The sequence below is a fragment of the Microtus pennsylvanicus genome, chromosome 9, assembly GCF_037038515.1.
Source record: "Microtus pennsylvanicus isolate mMicPen1 chromosome 9, mMicPen1.hap1, whole genome shotgun sequence".
NCBI lineage: Eukaryota > Metazoa > Chordata > Mammalia > Rodentia > Cricetidae > Microtus > Microtus pennsylvanicus.
Genome location: NC_134587.1, coordinates 101,999,681 through 102,021,027, shown reverse-complemented (window position 1 = coordinate 102,021,027; position 21,347 = coordinate 101,999,681). Strand labels below are relative to the sequence as shown.

Here is a 21,347-nt window from a genome sequence, read left to right as displayed (position 1 = left end):
TGTACATCACGTAGAGTGTTCTATAATGTGCAGATTTAGTCTGTGCTCCAGACAGCTCTTTAGAATGCTACCCGGGACACAGGCGGTTCTGAAGGATCCATTACTGAATGCCGTAGCAAATACACTCAGCTTATTCCCTTAGGCCATCTCACTGTGTGCTTTCCAAATTCATTAGCGTGATGTAGTCTCTCTCTCTCATTCTCTACTTCTTCCTCCTAACTGCCATGATGCTTTGTGTCTATTTAATCATCCCAGCCTGTCTAAATCTATGAAACAGACATTATTACTATATTACACCTAAAAATCCTCAAGCATACACACTGTAACCCTTCACATAAGATTCCACCCCCTGCAGGATGGTGGTGGTGCACGCCTTTAATCCAGCACTCAGGAGGCAGAAGCAGGCAGATGTCTGTGAGTTCTAGTCCAGCCTGGTCTACAGAGTGAGTTCCAGGACAGGCAGGGTGACACAAAGAAACCCTGTAGCAATAAATAGATAAATAAATAAATAAATAAATAAATAAATAAATAAATAAATAAATAAAATTCCATGCCTTTGTGAAAGAACAGAAAGCCCATTCCGGGCTGGTGTGTACACAGAGGCATAATCCAATACGACTCAGGCAGGTGGCTTGCCCTTGTTGTCCCAGCTCTAAGGAGGTGAAGACAGGAGGATCAAGAGTTCAGGGCCAGCCTGGGCTGCATAAAACTTATCTCAGCAGAGGGGTGGGGCTGGAGAAATGGCTGTGTGGTTAAGAGTACTCGCTGCTCTTACAAGAGGACCCAGGTTTGGTTCCCAATACCCAAGTGGTGACTTGCTATCACCTGTAACTCTAGCTCCAGAGAGCCTGACACTCTCTCCTGGACTCCTCAAGCACTAAGTACATACATAGTACATATACATACATACAGGAAAACACTCATAAATATAAAATAAAAACAGTAAACCTTTAAAAATAATAAGAGCTGTGTGTGGTGGTGTGTACCTTTAATCCGCAGTTGAGAGGCAAAGGCAATAGAATCTCTGAGTTCAAGACCAGCCTGATTTATAGAGCAAGGACAGCCAGGGCTACATAGAGAAACCCTGTCTCCAAAACTAATAATTATAATAATAAATAAAATCTTAAAAATACTCAGCTGAGTTTCTATAAACACCCCCCAGTAAACAGTAAACTCAGTGTCATACAGCGCATACTAAGTCAGAACAGTACGAATCTATATTGGTAGTTCTGAAGGATGGTTCTCAGTGTGTACTCAATTACCCATCAACAGCATCATCATTCCCTGTGTCCATAAACCATATATTCTAATCTCGAACAAAATGTAACCAGCATGGATGTACTCACTTGGCAAAAGAAATTATGCAATGGATGCCGAAGCAGATGCAGACACGTGGAGGCAGATGTAACTGAGTGATAAACTGTTCACCTAGTCTGTATGGGGCCCTGCGTTCTCACCCGCTACACCTTGAAAAGCGTTTATGCACAGGCAGGCCTGTGCATTTCCTCCCTTGGTATTATCCAGACCACAGTGTCTTTTCCTTCAGTGGTAAAGAATCATGTCAGGCTGCTTCATGGTCCTTGGCTGTCTAAGCTGCTCGCTGTAAAGCTGCAGCCTCGGTTTCGGAGTAACTGGGGTGATACCCGGTGTGTACTTTAGAGACTAGCTCGCAGTGTTGCAGGTAGGAGCCATTTCCTGCCTGAATTACACTGTCGTCCACCTGCCTTTGAGAGCTGTCTTGTCTAATGACAGGAGGAAGTGATAAAATGCTAGAGAGCCCACAGGGAGTTATAAGGATGTTCTAGGTAAGCAATGATCCTTCATCAAAGGTGTGTGCACAGCCTCCTGGCAAACAGTGGCCGCCCACCTCCCCATGCCAGACACTCCCTTCCAGGGTAGCCGTGGGAACTGCCAGATGGAGTGCCTTTGAGACTTCATCTGCAGGCTCAGCTCACAGACCAAGCAGCAAAGCCAGAGCCTAAGGCCCATGGGTCACCAACGCAGATCAAGATAAAATTTTAATTATTGCAGAATTCTTTAGCTAGACTTGAAAGCCCTATATACATTAAGAATTCTCTTAAAGCCTAGTGTAGTGGTGCACATCTTTCATCCCAGCACTCAGGAGGAAGGGGCAGCCTGGTCTACGAAGAGTTCTAGGACAATCAGGGTTCTATAAAAGAGATCCTGCCTCTATAACAATAACAATGACAACAACAATAATAATAATATAAATTTATAGGGCTAGAGATATTGATCAGCGTTAAGAGCAGAGGACCCTGGTTGGATGCCAAGTGCCAACAAGGCAGCTCACAACTCCAGTTCCACAGGACCCAGTGCCCTCTCTGGTCTCCACAGACACCAGGCATTTATATGATGTGCACCCTACATGAAGGCAAAACACTCATACGTATAAAATAAATAAATAAAATAGTTTTGTAAATAATTAATTTATACGGCTGGGGAGATGGCTCAGTAGTTAAGAGCACTGGAGACTGCTCTTCCAGAGGACCTGAGTTCAGTTCCCAGCGCTCCTTTCAGCCAGCTCACAAACTACCTGTAAAGCCAGCTCCAGAGGTACCTGACACCTGTTGCACTCACTTGCACACATAATACACACATATAATAAAAGTGGAGCTTTTTTTAAAAAAAAAGGAATTTATTTCTAATCTTTGGTGAGAGTATACTCCCGTAACCACAGTGTTTGAGAGATAGAGGCAGTAGGCTCCTAAGTTCAAAGTCAACCTAGGCTACAATACAAGGGATGTGAGGAGACCGATCAAGTTACTTAGATGCTTCAACTGCTGTTGTCCAGCTGTACCAGTGTGACCAGAAAAACCATTGCAGCCCTTTCTAACTAAAAGGACGAGATGGATGGATGGCAGGAAATAGATCAGGGTGGGTCAGGCCCCCGTCCTTCCCATGCACACTGCATGACTTGAGTAAATCCCGTAAGTGTTGTGAGGCTGCCCATCTTCCTCTGTAAGTTAGTGGAGAGAGTACCCACATGGAGCTGCTGTGGGAGCTGAAATGTGACAGGTAAAATGTGATCAGGGGTGTAAAAGCCAACACTTCCTTTGTCAAGTTGCCTCACTTGAAGGCTGTTCTTGCTCAGGTCCTCTAGTTGTCTGTGATCTTTCCTGTGGCGTGCTCTTGTCGGTATCTCTGTGACTGTGTTAAAGTGTCTGTGGCCTCTTGAGATGATTGATGTCTTTGGTGTTCTCAACTGAACTCTCTTCAGGCATTTATCTTACACACACACACTTAACCTACTACAAACAAGTTGAGTTGGTTGAAATGAATTTCACGTCTGTAGTAGTTTTTCTAAAGCATTACTGGTTTGGTTTTGTTAGGTTGGGGGTTGGGGTTTTTTGCAGAGGTTTAGGAGGCGTTGTTGTTTTAAAGGGGGGTACGATGTTTAGCTTTGGTTTAATGGCGACCTTTGTGGCACCAAATACAGCATGATGACAAGAAATATTCATTGAGAACCTGCTCGTAGATATGATGGCTCAATATTAGTTGAGAACCTGTCATAGATATTATAGCTCTTCCAAAGAAATGATACTTACTTTGCCCTGGAAGGACTGGCTAATCAACACCCCCCCAAAAAAATGCTCTAAAAAAACACACTTATGAATTCTAGAATCTGTGTGGCTATATCCTTAAAGGAATATTGACAAAGACAAAGCATTGAACAACCAACAAATGTTCCGCCACGCTAGGACAGGTTCAGGCTATCTCCTTACAAGTCCTATAAATGCCTGCATAGATATTTCCACTCAACAGCTGGTCACCGGGTCCCTCTGTTGACTGATGGGTTCACTGCCCTGACCACAAGCTTTTAAATATTCATGAGGCAAAATCCCCGCACATTCCAGTGACTACATCATCTCTCACTGTTTATCTGATGCTAAGCATTCACATTAACCTCGCAGAAGGATAGAGTTTATGCCCCTTGCGCCACGCATCACATCGCCCTCCCTAGCCCCCAGGCCCTCTGACGGCCAACACTGAAGACTACCATATACATTGCACTGTAGCAGAGGTCAATTTTGTTTTGTTTTGTTTGAGACATGGTCTCACTGTGTAGCTCTGACTGGCCTGGAACTCACTAAGTAGACCAGGTTGGCCTCCAGCTCACAGAGACCTACCTCTCTCTGCTTCCCCGAGTATTAAGATTAAAAGTGTGCACCATATGTGACCCTGATCAATGTCTACAGATGGATTCTGAAAGGTACCCCATAGTCAACAGTCATTTCTTGTGCATTTTGTCATCACTGATAAGTGAAGAATCAGTAAGAAACTGCACTCCAGGTACGGTGGTGCACACCAGGTACGCACCTTTAATCTAAAGGAGGAAAGGAAGGAGGGAGAAAGGAGGGTGGGGGAGGAGGAAGAGAAGGAAAAAAGAGAAACCTTGCAAAATATTTCTGTCTACATTTGTTTCTAGTTATTTTGGTGGTCACGGTAACAATTCAATAATAGTTGAATAATAATTAGTTTATGGCATCAAAAATTTTAAATTGAATTCAACTCTATGTCCATTTTTGTAAAGAAGGGGAGGGTGCTAGCTGAGTTGGGGGTATTTTGTGGTTTTTTTTCCTTCTTTTTTTTTTAAGATTTATTTATTATGTATACAACATTCTGCCTCCATGTATGCCCGCACACCAGAAGAGGGCGCCAGATATCATTACAGATGGTTGTGAGCCACCATGTGGTTGCTGGGAATTGAACTCAGGACCTCTGGAAGAGCAGCCAGTGCTCCTAACCACTGAGCTATCTCTTCAGCCCCCGGAGGGTATTTTGTTTAGCTGAGACAGGTCTCTTTATGTAATCCTGACTGGTATAGAATTCTCTATGTGGACCAGGCTAGCCTCAAACTCTCAGAAATCTACATGCCTCTGCCTCCCTAATACTAGGGTTAAAAATGTGCACCTATGTGTGCACGTTTGTCCAACTATCTAGTTCTGTTATTTTTTAATATTTTTAGATTTTTTAATTATAAGTGTGTGTGTGCACGAACATGTGTGCAAGTGCCTACTGAGGCCAGAAGAAGGCACTGGATCCCCTGGCACCAGTGTTACAGGTGCTATCAGAAGCCTGCTGGGTTCTGAGAACTGAATTACAGTCCTCTTCAAGAGCAACAACTTTTAACCACCAAGCTGTCTCACCCCATCTCTTTATCTCTGTTCTGAAGGAAAAGACAAAAATGGAAATGTGTGGTTAAAAGGGCATGTTTGGGGTTGAGAGGTGGCTTCGCCATTAAGAGTACTTGCTGCTCTTACACAGCGCCACGTTCAGTTTCCAGCACCCCCATGGCAGTTCACAACTGCCTGTGACTCCAGCGCTGGGGTACCTGATGCCCTCTTCTGGCCTCCATGGGCTCCTGTGCACACATACATGCAGTGCACATAAACTCAGACACACACACACATACTCATAAAAATAAATAACTAAGCCGGGCGGTGGTGGCGCACGCCTTTAATCCCAGCACTCAGGAGACAGAGGCAGGCGGATCTCTGTGAGTTCGAGACCAGCCTGGTCTACAAGACCTAGTTCCAGGACAGGCTCCAAAACCACAGAGAAACCCTGTCTCGAAAAAAAAAAAAACTAAAATGTTTAAATAATGTTAAAAAACATTTTTAAAAAAGAAGACATATACTGCCAAATAGTACAATTTTGTATGTTGTATATATACATCTATATGGGGGTTTTTAGATTCATTTATTTTGTGTGTATGAGAATTTTGTCTGAATGTGTATGGGTGTGTTCACAGATCAATTTATCAATCAGTTCTAGACAAATAGAAACACATGGGATGGGTAACTCTGGAGACAGGAAGTAGGAGAGGAAGCTTAAACCCTTCTGAAGTGGTTGACAAAGAAGCACTTTCCCATCACGATGCTATGCTTTCCCTGCACGTTCAATAGTAACACACACTGTGCGACAGAAGGTTAGAGTCTGTGCCCTCGTAGCAGGGAGCATGGCAGCAGGCAGGCAGGCGGGCATGGTGCTGAAGCAGAAGGGGAGAGCTTACATTTGTGTCTGCAAACAGGGGGGAAAGAAAGAGAGATAACTGGGAGTGGCCTGAGCCTCTGAAACCCCAAAGCCCAGCCCCAGTGACACACCTCCTCCAACAAAGCCACACCTTCTAATCCCTTCCCAAAGGGTTCTACCAACAGGGGACCAAGTACTCATACATGTAAGCCTATAGTGGCCATTCATCATTCAAACCTCACAGGGAGGAGGATCCCCGTGTCCTTCCTCATCTAGTGACAGCCAAGGAAAGTTAATGAGAATGAGCAGAGGAAACGTTTTTTAATTCAAGATTCACTTATTTTTATTTTATTTATATGAGAGTCTTGCCAGCATATGTGTATGTGCACAGTGTGCTTGCCTGATGTCCTGGGAAGCCCAAAGGTGGCATCAGATCCCTTGGAAGTGGAGTGACAGATGGTTGTGAGCTGCCATGTGGCTGCTGCGAACCAAACCTGGGGCGTCTTCAAGAACAGCAAGTGCTCTTAGCCACTGAGCCGTGTCTCTAGACCACACATAATTGTATATTCACATTCAGGGACCAGTGAACAAAGACGGATGCAAGCTTACTCTACCTGGGACTACTGAGGACAGGAAACAGGAAAAACCAAAGGACCCAGGAAGGGTAAAGGAGTCTGATTGACTGAAGCCCCTTATCAGCTGAGGAGCAGGGATTCCTATATAACTAACATTCTCTGTGAGGACTGTCTATGGGGATGCAAGGCTTTCTTTTTATGGAGAAGACTATCACCTTAGTAATGAACCACACTCAGCCTGATAACCTCACTCATTTTCCAGACATTTCCTTGGAATCTCACAAACAAGACTTACTTCACCCTGGTTTACAGTTAAAAGCGTCTTAACTTTTCCTCAGCCCTGTTGATCTAGAATTTTACCTTATGAGTTGTAATCCTATCCAATGTGTAGGAGCCACTCTGTGGCTGCATTTAGATCCCTTAGCAACCCTTGTATCTTCAAAAGCCATCAAAAGCCAGAGTGTATGGCTAATAAAGACATCGCAACATGATTCACCTTCCAGAGGCCAACATCTACATTCTCCAGGGTCCCCTTTGTTCCTGAGCACCCCTCCTTTCTTTCCATCTTTGTGATTAGAATCTATTTTTTAAAATATCTTGTCCTGTGTGTGTCTGTGTGTGAGAGATAAGATAAATGTGAACATGAGTATACACTGGTGTGGGTTTGTGTGTTCCGTGTCACACGTTGGAAAGGACACAGCTTCTTAACCCAATCTAGCTGGCCAAGAGGTTCTGGAGGGTCTCCTGTCTTTGCTTCCCATTTCCAGTTGGCACCCTAAGGCTCCAGATGTGTGACTGATGTTTCTATGTAGGCTCTAGGGATCTGAGCTCAGGCTGTCAGGCTCATGCAGTGATCACTTTTATATTTAGCCATCTCCTCAACCCCTACATAAGAAATTTGAGGCCAGCTTTCTACACTTAAGGCCTTATCTCAGAAGAAAAAGAAGGGATGGGGGATGGAAAGATGACTCAGTAGTTAAGAACAGTTACTACTACTTCAGAATAGACAGGTTTGGTTTCCAGCACCCATGTTGGAGATCACAACCATCTGGAACTCCAGTTCCTGTGGGTCCAGTGCCTCCTTCTGACCTCCGCAGGCACTGCATGCACTCAGGGCATTTGAACTCATGTAGGCACACACATGTACACATAAAAGTCAAAAATTTAAATACCTTGTAGTTATGCGCGTGTACGTAAGGCACATATACATGTGCATGCGTATAGAGGCCATAGGTCAACTTGGGTGTCTTTCTCAGTCACCCCACCTTGATTTGTTTGTTTGCTTGTTTAATTTAATTTTATGTAGATAGATGTTTTGTTTTCACGTACATCTGCACACCAGAAGAGGGCGTTGGATCCTGTAAGACTAGAGTTTTAGACAGTAGGAAGCCGCCATGTGGGTGCTGGGACTTCAACTCTGGATCACAGCTCTCCATCCCTTCCACCTTGTTTTTTAAGACAGGGTCTTCCACTTTACCCCGAGTTGGCTTCTCTGCTCTCTGCCTCCTGCCTCTGCTTCCCCAGCATTGGGATTAGTAGCATGTACTGCCACGCCTGGCCTTTTTACTCAGAATATAGTGGTTAAACTCAAATCCTGAGGTTTACCCAACAAGCAGTTTGTCAGAGGAGCCTCTCCCTGGCCCCAAAACTGTCTTCTAACAGGGTCAAACTGAATCATAATGGCTTCTCCTGAAGTTCTTTTCTAGGGCAAAGGTAAGAATTTAGCTTTACCTGAGTGGAGATGCTTAAAAGATAAGGAAACTTCTCAGCAGGTGAACAGGGTTGGAATAGTGTCCTTGCCCCAGGGCTGCTAACATTTTCCATAACAAACATTTCATGAATAAAAAGTAGACTCCTGCTCCAGACAAAACAAAATACTGAGGGAGAAAGGAAGGTGTGGTGAAAACCCAGGAATGTGTGCGGTGTGTGAGAGAGGAGGGTGGGGAGCCCAATGTGAAGAGCATTATTTTCAGTGGAAGCTTCTTCATCTTGTCTCGCTTCATTACATTTTAGTGTGTGTGTGTGTGTGTGTGTGTGTGTGTGTGTGTGTGTGTGTGTGTGTAGGTAAGAGTGCCAAGCACACCTTGGAGGTGAAAGGACAGCTTTTGAAAGTCTGTTTGCTGTTTGCTCCTTCCACATGAGACCAAACATTGAACTCAGACTGCCAAGCTGGGCAGCAAATGCCTTTACCCACTGAGCCGTCACACCAGCCCCAAAATTCTCTACCGCAATGTGGCATTTCAAATGAACTAAGGTTTGATTGAATGTAAATTAAATGTCTTCGATAGCAGAGAAAAATCATCCCTAGGAAAAGGACAATTATGATCTTCAAGACGTAGGTGAGACCTGTGCCTTCTCCATCAGAATGAGAAGCAGGCTTGGGTTCCTGTCTCCCAAGCTGTTTCCATACCGTGAAGTCACTGTTGCCTTATACTGTGAAGTGACTGTCTTCTGTGCGGGCCATGTAGCACAACTCTGCAGGTAGCAGAGAACACGGGCTCAACAGTTTCTATTGACGCTGTCGGAAGTTAGAACGCCAGATTGCCTGAATCCCAAATTTACTTCACGAAAATGAGGAAAACTCATCTTAGGAAAAGACTACGTGGTCCTCACTGGCCAGTTTGAAGATTCTCTACTAATATGCACACTGTTAGGAGTAGGTGTGTTTTCCGCAGTGTTTTTGCTTTTCACTGGCCCTGACACGCCTTCTGCCTTTATGAACAAAATTATGAAGCCAAGGCCATAAAGGGGACCAAAGTCATCTTATCAGGTCTACTCACCCAGAAGCCATTAACTCAGCAGAAATGAGATAAGGCATAGGCTGCCGTGGGTTATTTCTGAGGCTGTTTCAAGTTTGTTGTACATGAAACCAACGCATCCTGTCAATATTAGCACTGCAAACAGGCGTGCGTTAGCGAGAAAGGCGGTTCGTAAAGATAGACTTACACAGGATTGTCAGTACGCTCAGTTGTGGGCTGGTTGGTGTGCAAATACGGCACGGTTTGGAAAGCTGGTAACATATGGTTCTTCCACGTGGATTCCAGGACACAGAAATCACACAAAACCAAGTCGTTCCTGATACATTCAGTGAACCCCTTCTGAAACTAAAGTCACAGCGAATACTGGGCTACCCCTAGAGACACCACGTGTATGAACCTCCACCCAAGAATCCCTTCATGAAATGTATAATGCAGATAATTTCTTCCTTTGTTCAAAATCTGGAGGGTAGTCTAGGGCTAAATAAGGTGTGTGCTTAGGGGTTAGGTTAAATGGCGTGGTAACCTGGGTTCATTAAAAGTTTAAATTTTTAAACTGAAGCTTTTAACAGATCGATAACGCTACAGCTAGGAAGGGAGCTTGAAGCTACAAAGGTGACGCCAACCACTGGGCCTGGCCACAAAGGCCTACACCCCACAGCTACTTGGGTAGCTGAGGAAGAAGGATCATTAATTCGGGGTCTACTAGGGTTACAGAGTGAACTCAAGGAAGTCTAGGCAACTTTTCAAAGTAAAAAGAGGCCAAGTAAGTCTTACAAAAAAGTATGGGTCACTTACATTTTTTAAAAATATTCTTTAAAAAATATTTTAAGACTGTAGTTTATTGGTGAGCTCTTCCCTAGCATGTATGAGACCCCAGGTAAAACTCCAGTAGCACAGGCACACACAGAATTAATATAGTTACTAAGTTTGTTACATAATACTGCTTTGAAAATCTCACAAACTGTGCTTCATGGGTGGTGAGATGGCTCAGCAAGCGAAGGCAGTTCTGCAAGCCAGAGGCCTGAGTTCATCTCCAGGCACATGACAAGAGGAGAAAACCAGCTCTCTCAGCTGTGTAGTCCTCTGACTACACACACACACACACATACACACGCACACACACACATACACACATGCTCACACACACACATACACACGCACACACACATACACACACACACATACACACACACACATACACACGCACACACACATATACACACATGCTCACACACACACATACACAGGCACGCACACACACACACACAGACACACACACACATGCTCACACACACACACACATATACACACATGCTCTCACACACACATACACACGCACACACACATACACACACACATACACACGCACACACATACACACGCACACACACATATACACACATGCTCACACACACACATACACACGCACACACATACACACGCACACACACATATACACACATGCTCACACACACACATACACACGCACACACACATACACACACACATACACACGCACACACATACACACGCACACACACACACAGACACACACACACATGCTCACACACACACACATACACGCACACACACATATACACACATGCTCACACACACACATACACACGCACACACACATACACACACACACATACACACGCACACACATACACACGCACACACACATATACACACATGCTCACACACACACATACACAGGCACGCACACACACATACACACACACACATGCTCACACACATACACACGCACACATACACATACACACGCTCACACATGCTCACACATACATACACACGCTCACACATGCTCACACACACACATACACACGCTCACACACATACACACGCACACACACACATACACACTCACGCACACACATACACATGCACACACACATACACACGCTCACACATGCAGACACACACATACACATGCATACACACACATACACACATGCTCACACACACACACACATACACACATGCTCTCTCACACACACATGCACACTTCTTAAAATACAGTGTCTTTTAGAGTCAAACATTGGTACATAATTCCAGCATTTAAGAGACCAAGGAAGGAAAAGCACCCTATTAAAGCCAGCTTGTGCTACATAATAAGACCCCATCTTGAAAAGAAAAAAACAGAAAGAAAAGGTAAACAGTTACCATATGCCCAAGGAATTCTGTATATCCAGTAGTTATATTCATACAGAACATTTATATAGCTATTTATACCATTATTCATAACTGCCAAATGACAAACAAAACAAAAATAGAAAAAAATAACAGAACTGGGATGAATATGATCAAATATTTTATGTCCATGTTTTAAAATAGCATAATGAAACCCATTATTTGGTGTAGCTTACATATGCTTATATAAAACATTTTTCTCATTTTTCCCTTTTATTGAAAATAGATTATTTTCTCATATAATATATCTGATTACAATTATCCCTCTCCTCTCCTCCCCTCCCAGTTCCTCCCACCTTTGCTGTCTCTCATTAGAAAAGAAGAGACAGCCGGGCAGTGGTGGCACACACCTTTCATCCCCGCATTCGGGAGGCAGAGGCAGGTGGATCTCTGTGCTGCTAGGAATACACACAGAGAAACCCTGTCTTGATAAAACAAAACAAAGAAAGGGAAAAAAGAAGGAAGGAAGGAGGGAGGGAGGGAGGAAGGGAGGGAGGGAGAAAGGGAAAAAAGAAAAAAGGAAGGAAGGAATGAACAAACGAACGAACGAACAAACGAAGGGGCTTCTAAGAGATAGCAACCAAACACGATAAAATAAAATATAAGATTAAACAAAAGCTATCACATCAGAGTTGGAAAGAACAAAGCAACAGAAAGCCCAAGAAAAGGCACAAGACTCAGAGACCCACTTGTTCTCACACTCACTGAAAGCCAAAACATACCCAGAGGACCTGGTGGGGCCCATGCAGGTGCTGTGCTTACTGCTTGTGCCTCTCTGAGATGTAAACATCTCTAAGAAGAAAAAGCAAGCCAAGTATCTTTCAACAGGCACATAGATAATCACAGGTAAAGGGACATGCCTGGTTGTCATTTTAAGACAGTTACACTACATCTCCAACGCTGTCCTTGAACTCATAACGATTCTCCCACCCCAGCCTTCCCAGTGCTAGGATTCCAGGTTCTTGCCACTGTGCCGCACCAGGCTCCCTACAACCCTGGCAACAACAGATCATCTCCAGAAAGGTCACGTGGTGGTGCTCCTGTATGCCTGCCATTCCAGCATTTGGATGGTAAAGAGAAGGATTGCAAGTTGGAGGCTAGCCTGGGCTAATAAAGGAGGCACACACACACCCACATCCCCTGTCCTCAAACAACTCAAGACACTGTCAGATATTCCCTCCGGGACAGGTTGTATCTGGTGAAAAGTAGTGTGCTCAGGAAAAGATGTGCTAGAAAGTTCCCATCATTGCGGAAGGTTCTGCCCGCACAGCATTCTGGGGAAGACAAACTGTAGGGACTGACCAGCAGATACTGAACACAAAGGGAAGCAGGAAAGTTAAGCACAGGAGAGCAGGGGCTGTCTGGGGTGAGGGGCTGCTTTGTGTCCTGATGTGAGCGGTGCACTCTATCTACACTCTGCCTGTCTCAGGACTCATGGCTCCTTCTGCTGACAAAATCAGCTTCACCTTGTGGAAAATTAGCCTTTCAAAGCGCACAAGACACTGACTCTGAAGCAATATAAGAACAAATACTGAGGTGGGAACGTGTGGTTTCAAAGGAGCACCATCTAATCCCACATTAACCGGTGAAGTTCTACGTCCTCATCTATATTTCAAACAAACCAACATGAAATAACAACAAAACACACAAACAAGGGCCAATGAGGTGGCTCAGCAGGGGAAATCCCAGCAAGCCAGACAGCCTGGACCAATGTGTTGGAAAAAAAACCAACTCCCCGAGTTGTACTCTGCCCTCCACCTGAGAGCTAGAGAGATGCACAAACACATACACACACATATATGTGCACACACACACACACCACATACAGTGAAAACATATATGTATTTATGGGTATATGCATATGTATATATAGTTTAATTGAATTTATCGATGAGTAAAGTTCAGTTAAATTTATTTATGAACAAGCATGGGTATCAGTACATAAAGGTGATCTTTCCCTCTCCCACCCCCAACAGGCGTTCCTCTGTGTAGCCCTGGCTGTCTTGAAACTTGCTCTGTAAACCAAGCTGACCTCAAACTCAGAGATCCGCTTGCCTCTGCCTCCTGCGTGCTGGGATTAAAGGTGTGTGCATCACTGCAGCCCTCCCAGAGGGGGATCTTATTGTAAACATTTCAATGAATGAATTTATAGAGACTGCATGTCACCAGAAAAGAATCCATCCCTCAAGTGTTTCAAGAAAAATAAGATACATCTAGCTGTGGGGGAAAAAATAATGTGTGCAGACATTTTCATTGTATTTATATGAACCTGCATAGAAAAACTTCAAAACTGTGCAATAGAGAAGCAGCGTTCTTGACTCTAGGGGAGCTGCGAGCACAGCCTGTTGGCAGGGCACACGCTTTAACTTGTGTAAAGCCCTGCGTTTACTTCCCAGAATCAAAATGTGTTTTTTTGAAAATTAACCCTCAAAGTGCAGCTTTAGTGACAGTAATAGCAATTCCAGACGCAACTAGCCTTCGGTCGTGCAGAGGGAGCAAACCCTTCTGCCAAGAATCTGCTGAGAAGCAAAGGATGGTGGCCCTCACACCAAGGCGGGAAAGTCAAGCTAGCTGCAAAGAGGGCTGGGGTCCAGGAGACCAGCTGGGAAGTGGGCCCAGACTGTAGAGCTGTAACCAAGCCGACTTTCTCATTGCTCCCTGGAGAGGTAAGATTATTTAGCTGGAGGGCAAACAACATCCCAGGCTGGACACCAAGACCACCAGGCTTGGTCACAGACTAAGGTCTCCTCCCCTGACAAGCTCTGCCCAAACTTCAGAACAAAGAGCCGGTTAAATTATCTTTATAAGTGTAATCACCAACTGCCTCTGGATCTCGGTAATATTGTAAAACATGCTACCATGCTACATGTCCAGTACATAAAATATTTCTTTTGACCCAGAAAAGGCCATTGATGAGCATAGGAAAGCTTTTGACACGTAGCATAATGACTGTAAACAGGAAGTTAGACACTTGATAATGAGTCTCATCGGAATGGCAAACAGCTACGAAGCTGGGGGGTGGGGGTGGAAGAATCAAGCTCTGGCAGGTTAGAGGGTGCTGCCCTGATTAAGTGGTTCCCTCCCGAGGGGACTGAGGTGCAAGAAAGACAAGTTCGGCGGTCCTGTGTGCTCCTTAAGTAGCTGGGAACCAGACTGGCAGTCCCACTGCTGAGAGGGTGGAGGCCCGCAGCTGAGGCTACTGGATGGATGGTGTGGGCCTTAGGAGGCCTGTGTGTTTGGACAAGCCATGCTTACAACAAAGCCATCTCTGCCATTATCAGCTGCTCCTGTAAGTACTGCCTCCCTGGGGACTTGTGACTCATCCAAATTCTCTGTATAATACAAATACCTTTTTAATTTTTGAGACAGGGCCTCACTGTGTAGCTCTGGCTGCCCTTGAAATCATGGAAGTCTGCCTCCCAAGTGACGGGTTGAAAGGCTCGCACCACCATGTCTGGCATAAATTTTTATTTATTTTTGAGAAAGAGAGAGTGTGTGTGTCTGTGTGTGTCTATGTGCAGGTGTACAGACACCATAACGGGAGTGTGAGGTCAGAGTACAATGATCGGGAACACCTTCCCTCCTTCTCCCTTGCTAAGAGTAGGTCTATCCTCTTGTTTCTGCCATGCTTGGGTACCTTATCACATCCAGCTTTTCCACGTGGAAGCTGGGTTATAGCTCACTTCTCCCTGGAGAGCCATCTTGATAGCCCCTAAAAGCTAGTTTTCTGGGGTTTTGTTTTTCAAGACAGGGTTTCTCTGTAACTCTGGAGTCTGTCCTGGAACTAGCTCTTGTAGACCAGGCTAGCCTCAAACTCACAGAGATCCACCTGCCTCTGCCTCCTGAGTGCTGGGATTAAAGGCGTGCGCCACCACTGCCTAACTTGGTTTGATTTGGTTTTTAAGAAAATTAATATACTGGTGATCATAGAAAACTGGAATCCAAACTGCTACTCCGTGGACGGCACTAGGGGAGACACTACATAAATAGAGGGCCAGGATTTTTGTAACTACCAAGAGGTGTTTAAAGAATGAATGCAAGCCAGGTGTGATGTCTCCAGTCTGGAATCCCATCATACAGGAGACTGAATACACTTAAGGCCAGCCGGGGCTGAAGACTGGAAATCTGTCTCTGTCTCTCTCTCGTTTTCCTTCCTTTATCTATTCCTTTTGTTCCAAGTGGAAAATGAAAACCCAGGCTTTACAAACAAAGAAGCTAAAGCCAGTGCAGACAGTCCCAGCGCTTAAAGGGATCTCTCCTCCTTGACAGTAGATCTCAGATGAACAAGAGTTCACGTGACTTAGAAAATGGAAATTCTCAATCTTTTGATGTCGACCTCCAAGGCTCAATCCTTCCAGGAAAATGTGTTCTGTATAAACACATGCTCACTGCCACCTCCCGGAGGCTACAGATCTATCTCACCCAGCTCTGTCACCTCCCGGAGGCTACAGATCTATCTCACCCAGCTCTGTCACCTCCCCGAGGCTACAGATCTATCTCACCCAGCTCTGGTCTAATCACTTCCATGTTTGAAGACATGAGCCTTTCAAAAGACAGACTTAGAACTGAGCCTTGTCTTCTGGCTGAGACACATTTTTTAACATATTTGGCAAAGTACTTAAGTACAGTTGTCCCATCCTAGGGTCCTGTGTTAGGGCCAGATATTTGGAACTGTAATACCATGTTAAGGGAGGCTTTCATACTCAGATTGTGGATCATTCCTTTTCAAAGACTCTCCCAAGAACCTCAGTCTTTGATTTCCAGGAAACTTGGAGTGTTTGCAATGTTTTGCAGACGTCCTTTGAACTCTTTGCTTTCGTTAGGGAACGGTGCAAGCATCACCAGTGCTCTTAGAACTCCATGACCCTGGTTTGGAAGAACTTTCTTTTTTAACACCATCTAGTAGATACAGTGACAGATGTGGTTCAGAGAAGTCATTGCCGCTACTCTGTTTTTGCTCACAAGAGCTAGTTCTTCTGATGATTAACAATATTCAAGAACAGGACCGCCAAGATGGCTCAACAGGAAAAGGTACTGCAGCCAGGTCTGATGAGCTGAGTTCAATCCCTGTGAGACCCTCACAAAGGGAGGAGAGAATCAACCCCCACAGGTTGTCCTCTGACTTCACACACACACACACACCATCAGAAATAAAGGCACAAAATGTAACTTGAAAAGCTGGAGGGATGGCTCAGCAGATGGAAGCATTATTGCTCTTGCAAAGGCTCCCGGGTTTAGGCCCCAGAATCCACATGGCCACTAGCCTGTAACTCCAATGCCTGGAATGCAATGCCTGGAATCCAGTGCCCATAACTCCAATGCCTGTAACTCCAATGCCTCGAATCCAATGCCTGTAACTCCAATGCCTGGAATGCAATGCCCTTTCTTTGATCTCTGAGGACACTGCATGTATACGGTGCATAGATGCACATGAAGGCAAAATATTCATATACATAAAATAAAAATCAGCAAATGACTTAGGAACATAATCTTTGCCCAAATACACCACACACACACACACACACACACACACACACACACCTTTGTTTTCTTATATACTAAAACAAAGGCCATTTTATAAAAGAATAAAAATAATCACAAAAACTAATTCAAGCAAGGTGTTCCTGGTGAAGAAAGATTTTAACTTAGCTATTAGTGTGTAGCCTCAACCATATGGTGGCACACACCTACAATTACAGCAGGTAAGAGGAGACGCAGGCAAGAAAATTGCAGTGAGTTCTAGGCCAGCCTGAATTACAAGTCAAGAGGCTGAAGAAAGGTGGAGGGTGGGGGTGAGGAGCCATGGGCAGGAATCGTGATGGATGTGCTAGAGATACATTATTTACATGTATGCGACCATCAAAAAATATATAAAGGTATTCAGCTAAAAATGCCTTTCTCAAAAATTTTAGCCGGGCGATGGTGGCACACGCCTTTAATCTCAGCACTCAGGAGGCAGAGGCAGGCGGATCTCTGTGAGTTCGAGACCAGCCTGGTCTACAGAGCTAGTTCCAGGACAGGCTCCAAAGCCACAGAGAAACCCTGTCTCAAAAAACCAAATAATAATAATAATAATAATAATAATAATAAAAATAAATAAATAAATAAATAAAAAGTGTAATCTCAAAATTTTTTAAGTTTTTTTTTAATCTTTGCAGGCATATATGTGTGCCCTAGTGAATTTTTGTGTACCGTATTTGTGTAGGAGCTTGTCAGATCCCCCTGGAACCGCTGTGAGGACTGCTTATGAGGCCTTGTTCAGTGGGGAGCTGAACCTGGGTCCTCTGTTCTTAACTGCTGAGCCGACTCCCTCTCCAGCCCATTTATTTATTTATTTGTTTATTTGTTTGTTTATTTATTTATTTATTGGACAGAGTCTCACCATGTAGGCTTGGCCAGCCTGGAACTTACTATGTATATGAGGTTATCCTCAAACTCAGAGATGCACTTGCCTCTGTCTCCAGGTGCGTGGGTTAAAGGTGTGTGCTCCAGGCCAGGCAGAGGGGAGTTGAAAGGCCATTTTAACCTGGCAGGTGTAGTAGCACATGCACTTAGGAGACAGGCAGCCGCACCTGGAGTTTAAGGTCCTCCTCAGCTACACAGTGAGTACCAGAGCAGCCTAGGCTAGGTGAAAGTTTCAACAACAACAAAGTGGTAATTCGAGGCTTTTCACATCCATATCTGCATGGGGCTGGAGAGATGGCTCAGCAGTCATGCGAACTGCCTGCTCCCCCTGAGAACCTGGGTTCTACTCCCTTGGTGGCTTACAACCCTCTATAACTCCAGCTCCAGGGGATCCCACACCTTCTCGTGCCCTCCTTGGGCAACAGGCTCACAAATGGTGCACAGACATACATTCAGGCAAAACATTCATGCACATAAAACAAATCAATAAAATATGAAATGCTACAAAGATTGAAACAACAAATGGGAAATCTGAAAACTTAGGAACTAAACAAACCCTTCACCTGGCATTGCTTTGAATGACTCTATATTTAAAGGTCCTTTTTAAATGGATCAGTCTTCAAGTAATAAACCAAACTCTAAAATTGAATTATTTATACATTTTACAGATTGCAAAAAATCCCTATTAAAGTAATCTAATAAATTGTGCCATATGAGTAATTTGCTTTAAGTAACTTCACATGAACTCATAAATTCTTAAAAATACAAAAAAGTTAATTAGCATCAGTTTTGCCTCTCATTACACCCGTAACCATGGTTTCTGAAAAATAAAAGAAAACCTCAAAGAGACCAAAGTTAACTTTAACAAGAAAAATAAAAATGCTTAGGGCTAAAATTTTCCAGTCAAATAAGAAATAGCTTTATTCATTTGTTTGAGGAGTGTGAGTGTATGTGTGTGTGTGCATGCACGTGTGTTTTACACCAGTGATGCTGGTGCATGCGTCTGTGTACGTGTATATGTGGAGGCCCGAGGAGGAGGTTGAGCATCCTCCTCTGCCATTCTCCATCTTATTTCTTTAAGTCAGGGAATCCCCTTGAGCCTGACGCTGGTGTTTCCAGCAAGGCTGGCAGCCAGGAACCTTGGTGACCCTTTAGTACCGGCATCACCGGCATACGCATTACTGCATCTGGCTTGTTACATGGGTCCTCGAGTAGGAACACTGATCTTCCTGGTTGCAGAGCAAGCAGGCTTAACCACTCTGTCATTGCTCCAACTCAGCGCATGATTTATACTAGAGAAAGGTTACATTTCAGATATAATTATCTCTGTTATCAGAAGAAGAGAGAGAGAGAGAGAGAGAGAGAGAGAGAGAGAGAGAGAGAGAGAGAGAGAGCACCATGGACTAGCAATGACTGTTTGAGACAGCCTCTGTTGCCCATGCGGCCCTGAACTCCCTATATCACTCAGGCTGGCCTCAGACTTATAAAAATCTTATGGCTTCATCTCCCCAAATGCTGGGATTGCCCACCAGGCTGACCTTGACCTCTGGGTCCTCTGACCTGTCTGTTCACCACCACAGCCACGTTCTGTCCTCTCCATTCCTATATCAAACCTCTTCCCTGGTCAACCCATATAACAACATTGTCCCCACATCCTTCAATAACTAAAGTCAGTTTCTACTTTTTTCTCTCAGAGTTAAATTTGGTATTTTTGTTTGTTTTGTTTTGTTTTGTTTTTTGTTATAGAAGATGACCATCACCTACAGGAAATGAGAAAGAAAAGAAAAGAGTTTAAAAAGAAGAAAAAATGTTCCGAGGAAAAGCACAGAATTGAAACAATTTAACCATGATCTCACAGCCTCCTGTGAACTCACAAAGGCAACCCTAAGGGATAGGAAGGAAGTGGTCCCTGGGAGTTGCTTACCTATAGTGCTCACCGGCCAGCAAAACCAAGGACATCAAAGGAAGCCTTCTTACCTTCCAGGATGGCAGTGATCACTAGGACCCAATGTGACAACTGGGGCTGCACACTCTCTTCTTGACATCCTTATCCAAAAGTATTTATCATGCCTTCTGCTAGCACTTGCTATGACACAAAGGCATACAGGCAAAGTAAGATCTTTCAAGGCAGAGAAAACACATGTATCCTAATCCGGCGAGAGAAAATACAACAGTTGGGGCTGTGGCTCTTTGGTAGAGTGCTTGCTTAGCATGTTCAAGGCTCTGAGTTTGAGTCCCAGAATTGATCAAAAAAATAAATAAATAAAAGTGGAGAAGGGAAAAAATAAAAACAATAACTTTTTAGATTATGTACATATGTGTGTATCTGATTATGTACATATGTGTGTATCTGTAGATATGTTCACATGGGTGTGGGTGCCCAAAGAGGTCAGAGGCTGGCGACAGAGCTAGAGCCATAGGAGACCCTGAGCCACCAGCAGTGGATGCTGAGAGCTGAACTCGGGTCCTCTGCAGCAGCAGCAAATGCTCTTAACTGCTGAGCCACCTCTCCAGTGCCAAGAACAATAGATTTTCAGTCCTTTGCTTTCAACTGGATACACATACACGGAGGGGTTTATAAGCCTCGATTCTTCTGTTGTTAAATTACAATTAACTGTGCCCCTGCTTCCTACCTGAAATAAACACCAAAGACAAAATTCCTATCTTCACAGCCCCAAGGCAGAAATTTTGAAGTGTCCTGTGAAACAGAAATAGGATCAATGCTTCAAAAACATTAAGATCTAAAGTGATACAGTTTACGAAGACATGAGTTCTTTTTTCTTTTCTTTTTTCCGGGGGTGGGGGGGTGAGGTTTTCCTTAAATGTTTGCTACATTTTCCCGTGTTTACTTTGCGTGTCTATGTGCACGCACATGTGACTCCGTCTGTGAGAGGAGACTGAGAACTTGAGCTCCCACCGGAAGCTTCACGGCAAACATCTCCACCTGTCTCTCCAATCCCAGTCTCTGTAAAGCAAAATACGAAAGCATGGAGCAAAAACTGTCATTCTTCGTCCTTTTTTTTCCCTGAAATTGAAATTTCTGTATTTACCGTGATGATGGACATTAAGTCTTCACAGCCAATATGGACAGGGTCACAGAGACAGAACACATGCCATTGCCAGCCACAGCCAGGATCGCAGGACAGGTCTCACTGCTGGTCCCTGCGCTCCAGCAGGGTAACAGGCCCCACCCACTTGCCTCCCTATTCGACACTTCCTGTACTCAGGAAAGATTTAATACAAATGGAACTCTGCCATACTCTGACAGACGTAGAACTCTGGACAGCTGTTTAGCAGAGTTAGCCAAGTAGTTCCCAGGTCAGAATACCAAAATTTTACAGACACTCACTGCATTCCAAAATAAATAAATAAATAAAATAAAATAAAAAAAGACCTCCTG

The 21,347-nt window shown here is 44.3% G+C and overlaps 1 protein-coding gene across 1 annotated transcript in view; it reads left to right on the top strand.

Moving 5' to 3' along the window:
* Positions 1–4,447, top strand: part of Smim31 (small integral membrane protein 31) — a 29,619-nt gene extending 25,172 nt beyond the window's left edge. Inside the window, exon 4 of the mRNA XM_075984661.1 lies at positions 4,352–4,447. Within this exon, the coding sequence (XP_075840776.1) occupies positions 4,352–4,447 (96 nt within the window). The remainder of the gene's footprint in view (positions 1–4,351) is intronic.
* The last annotated feature ends 16,900 nt before the right edge of the window (positions 4,448–21,347 follow it).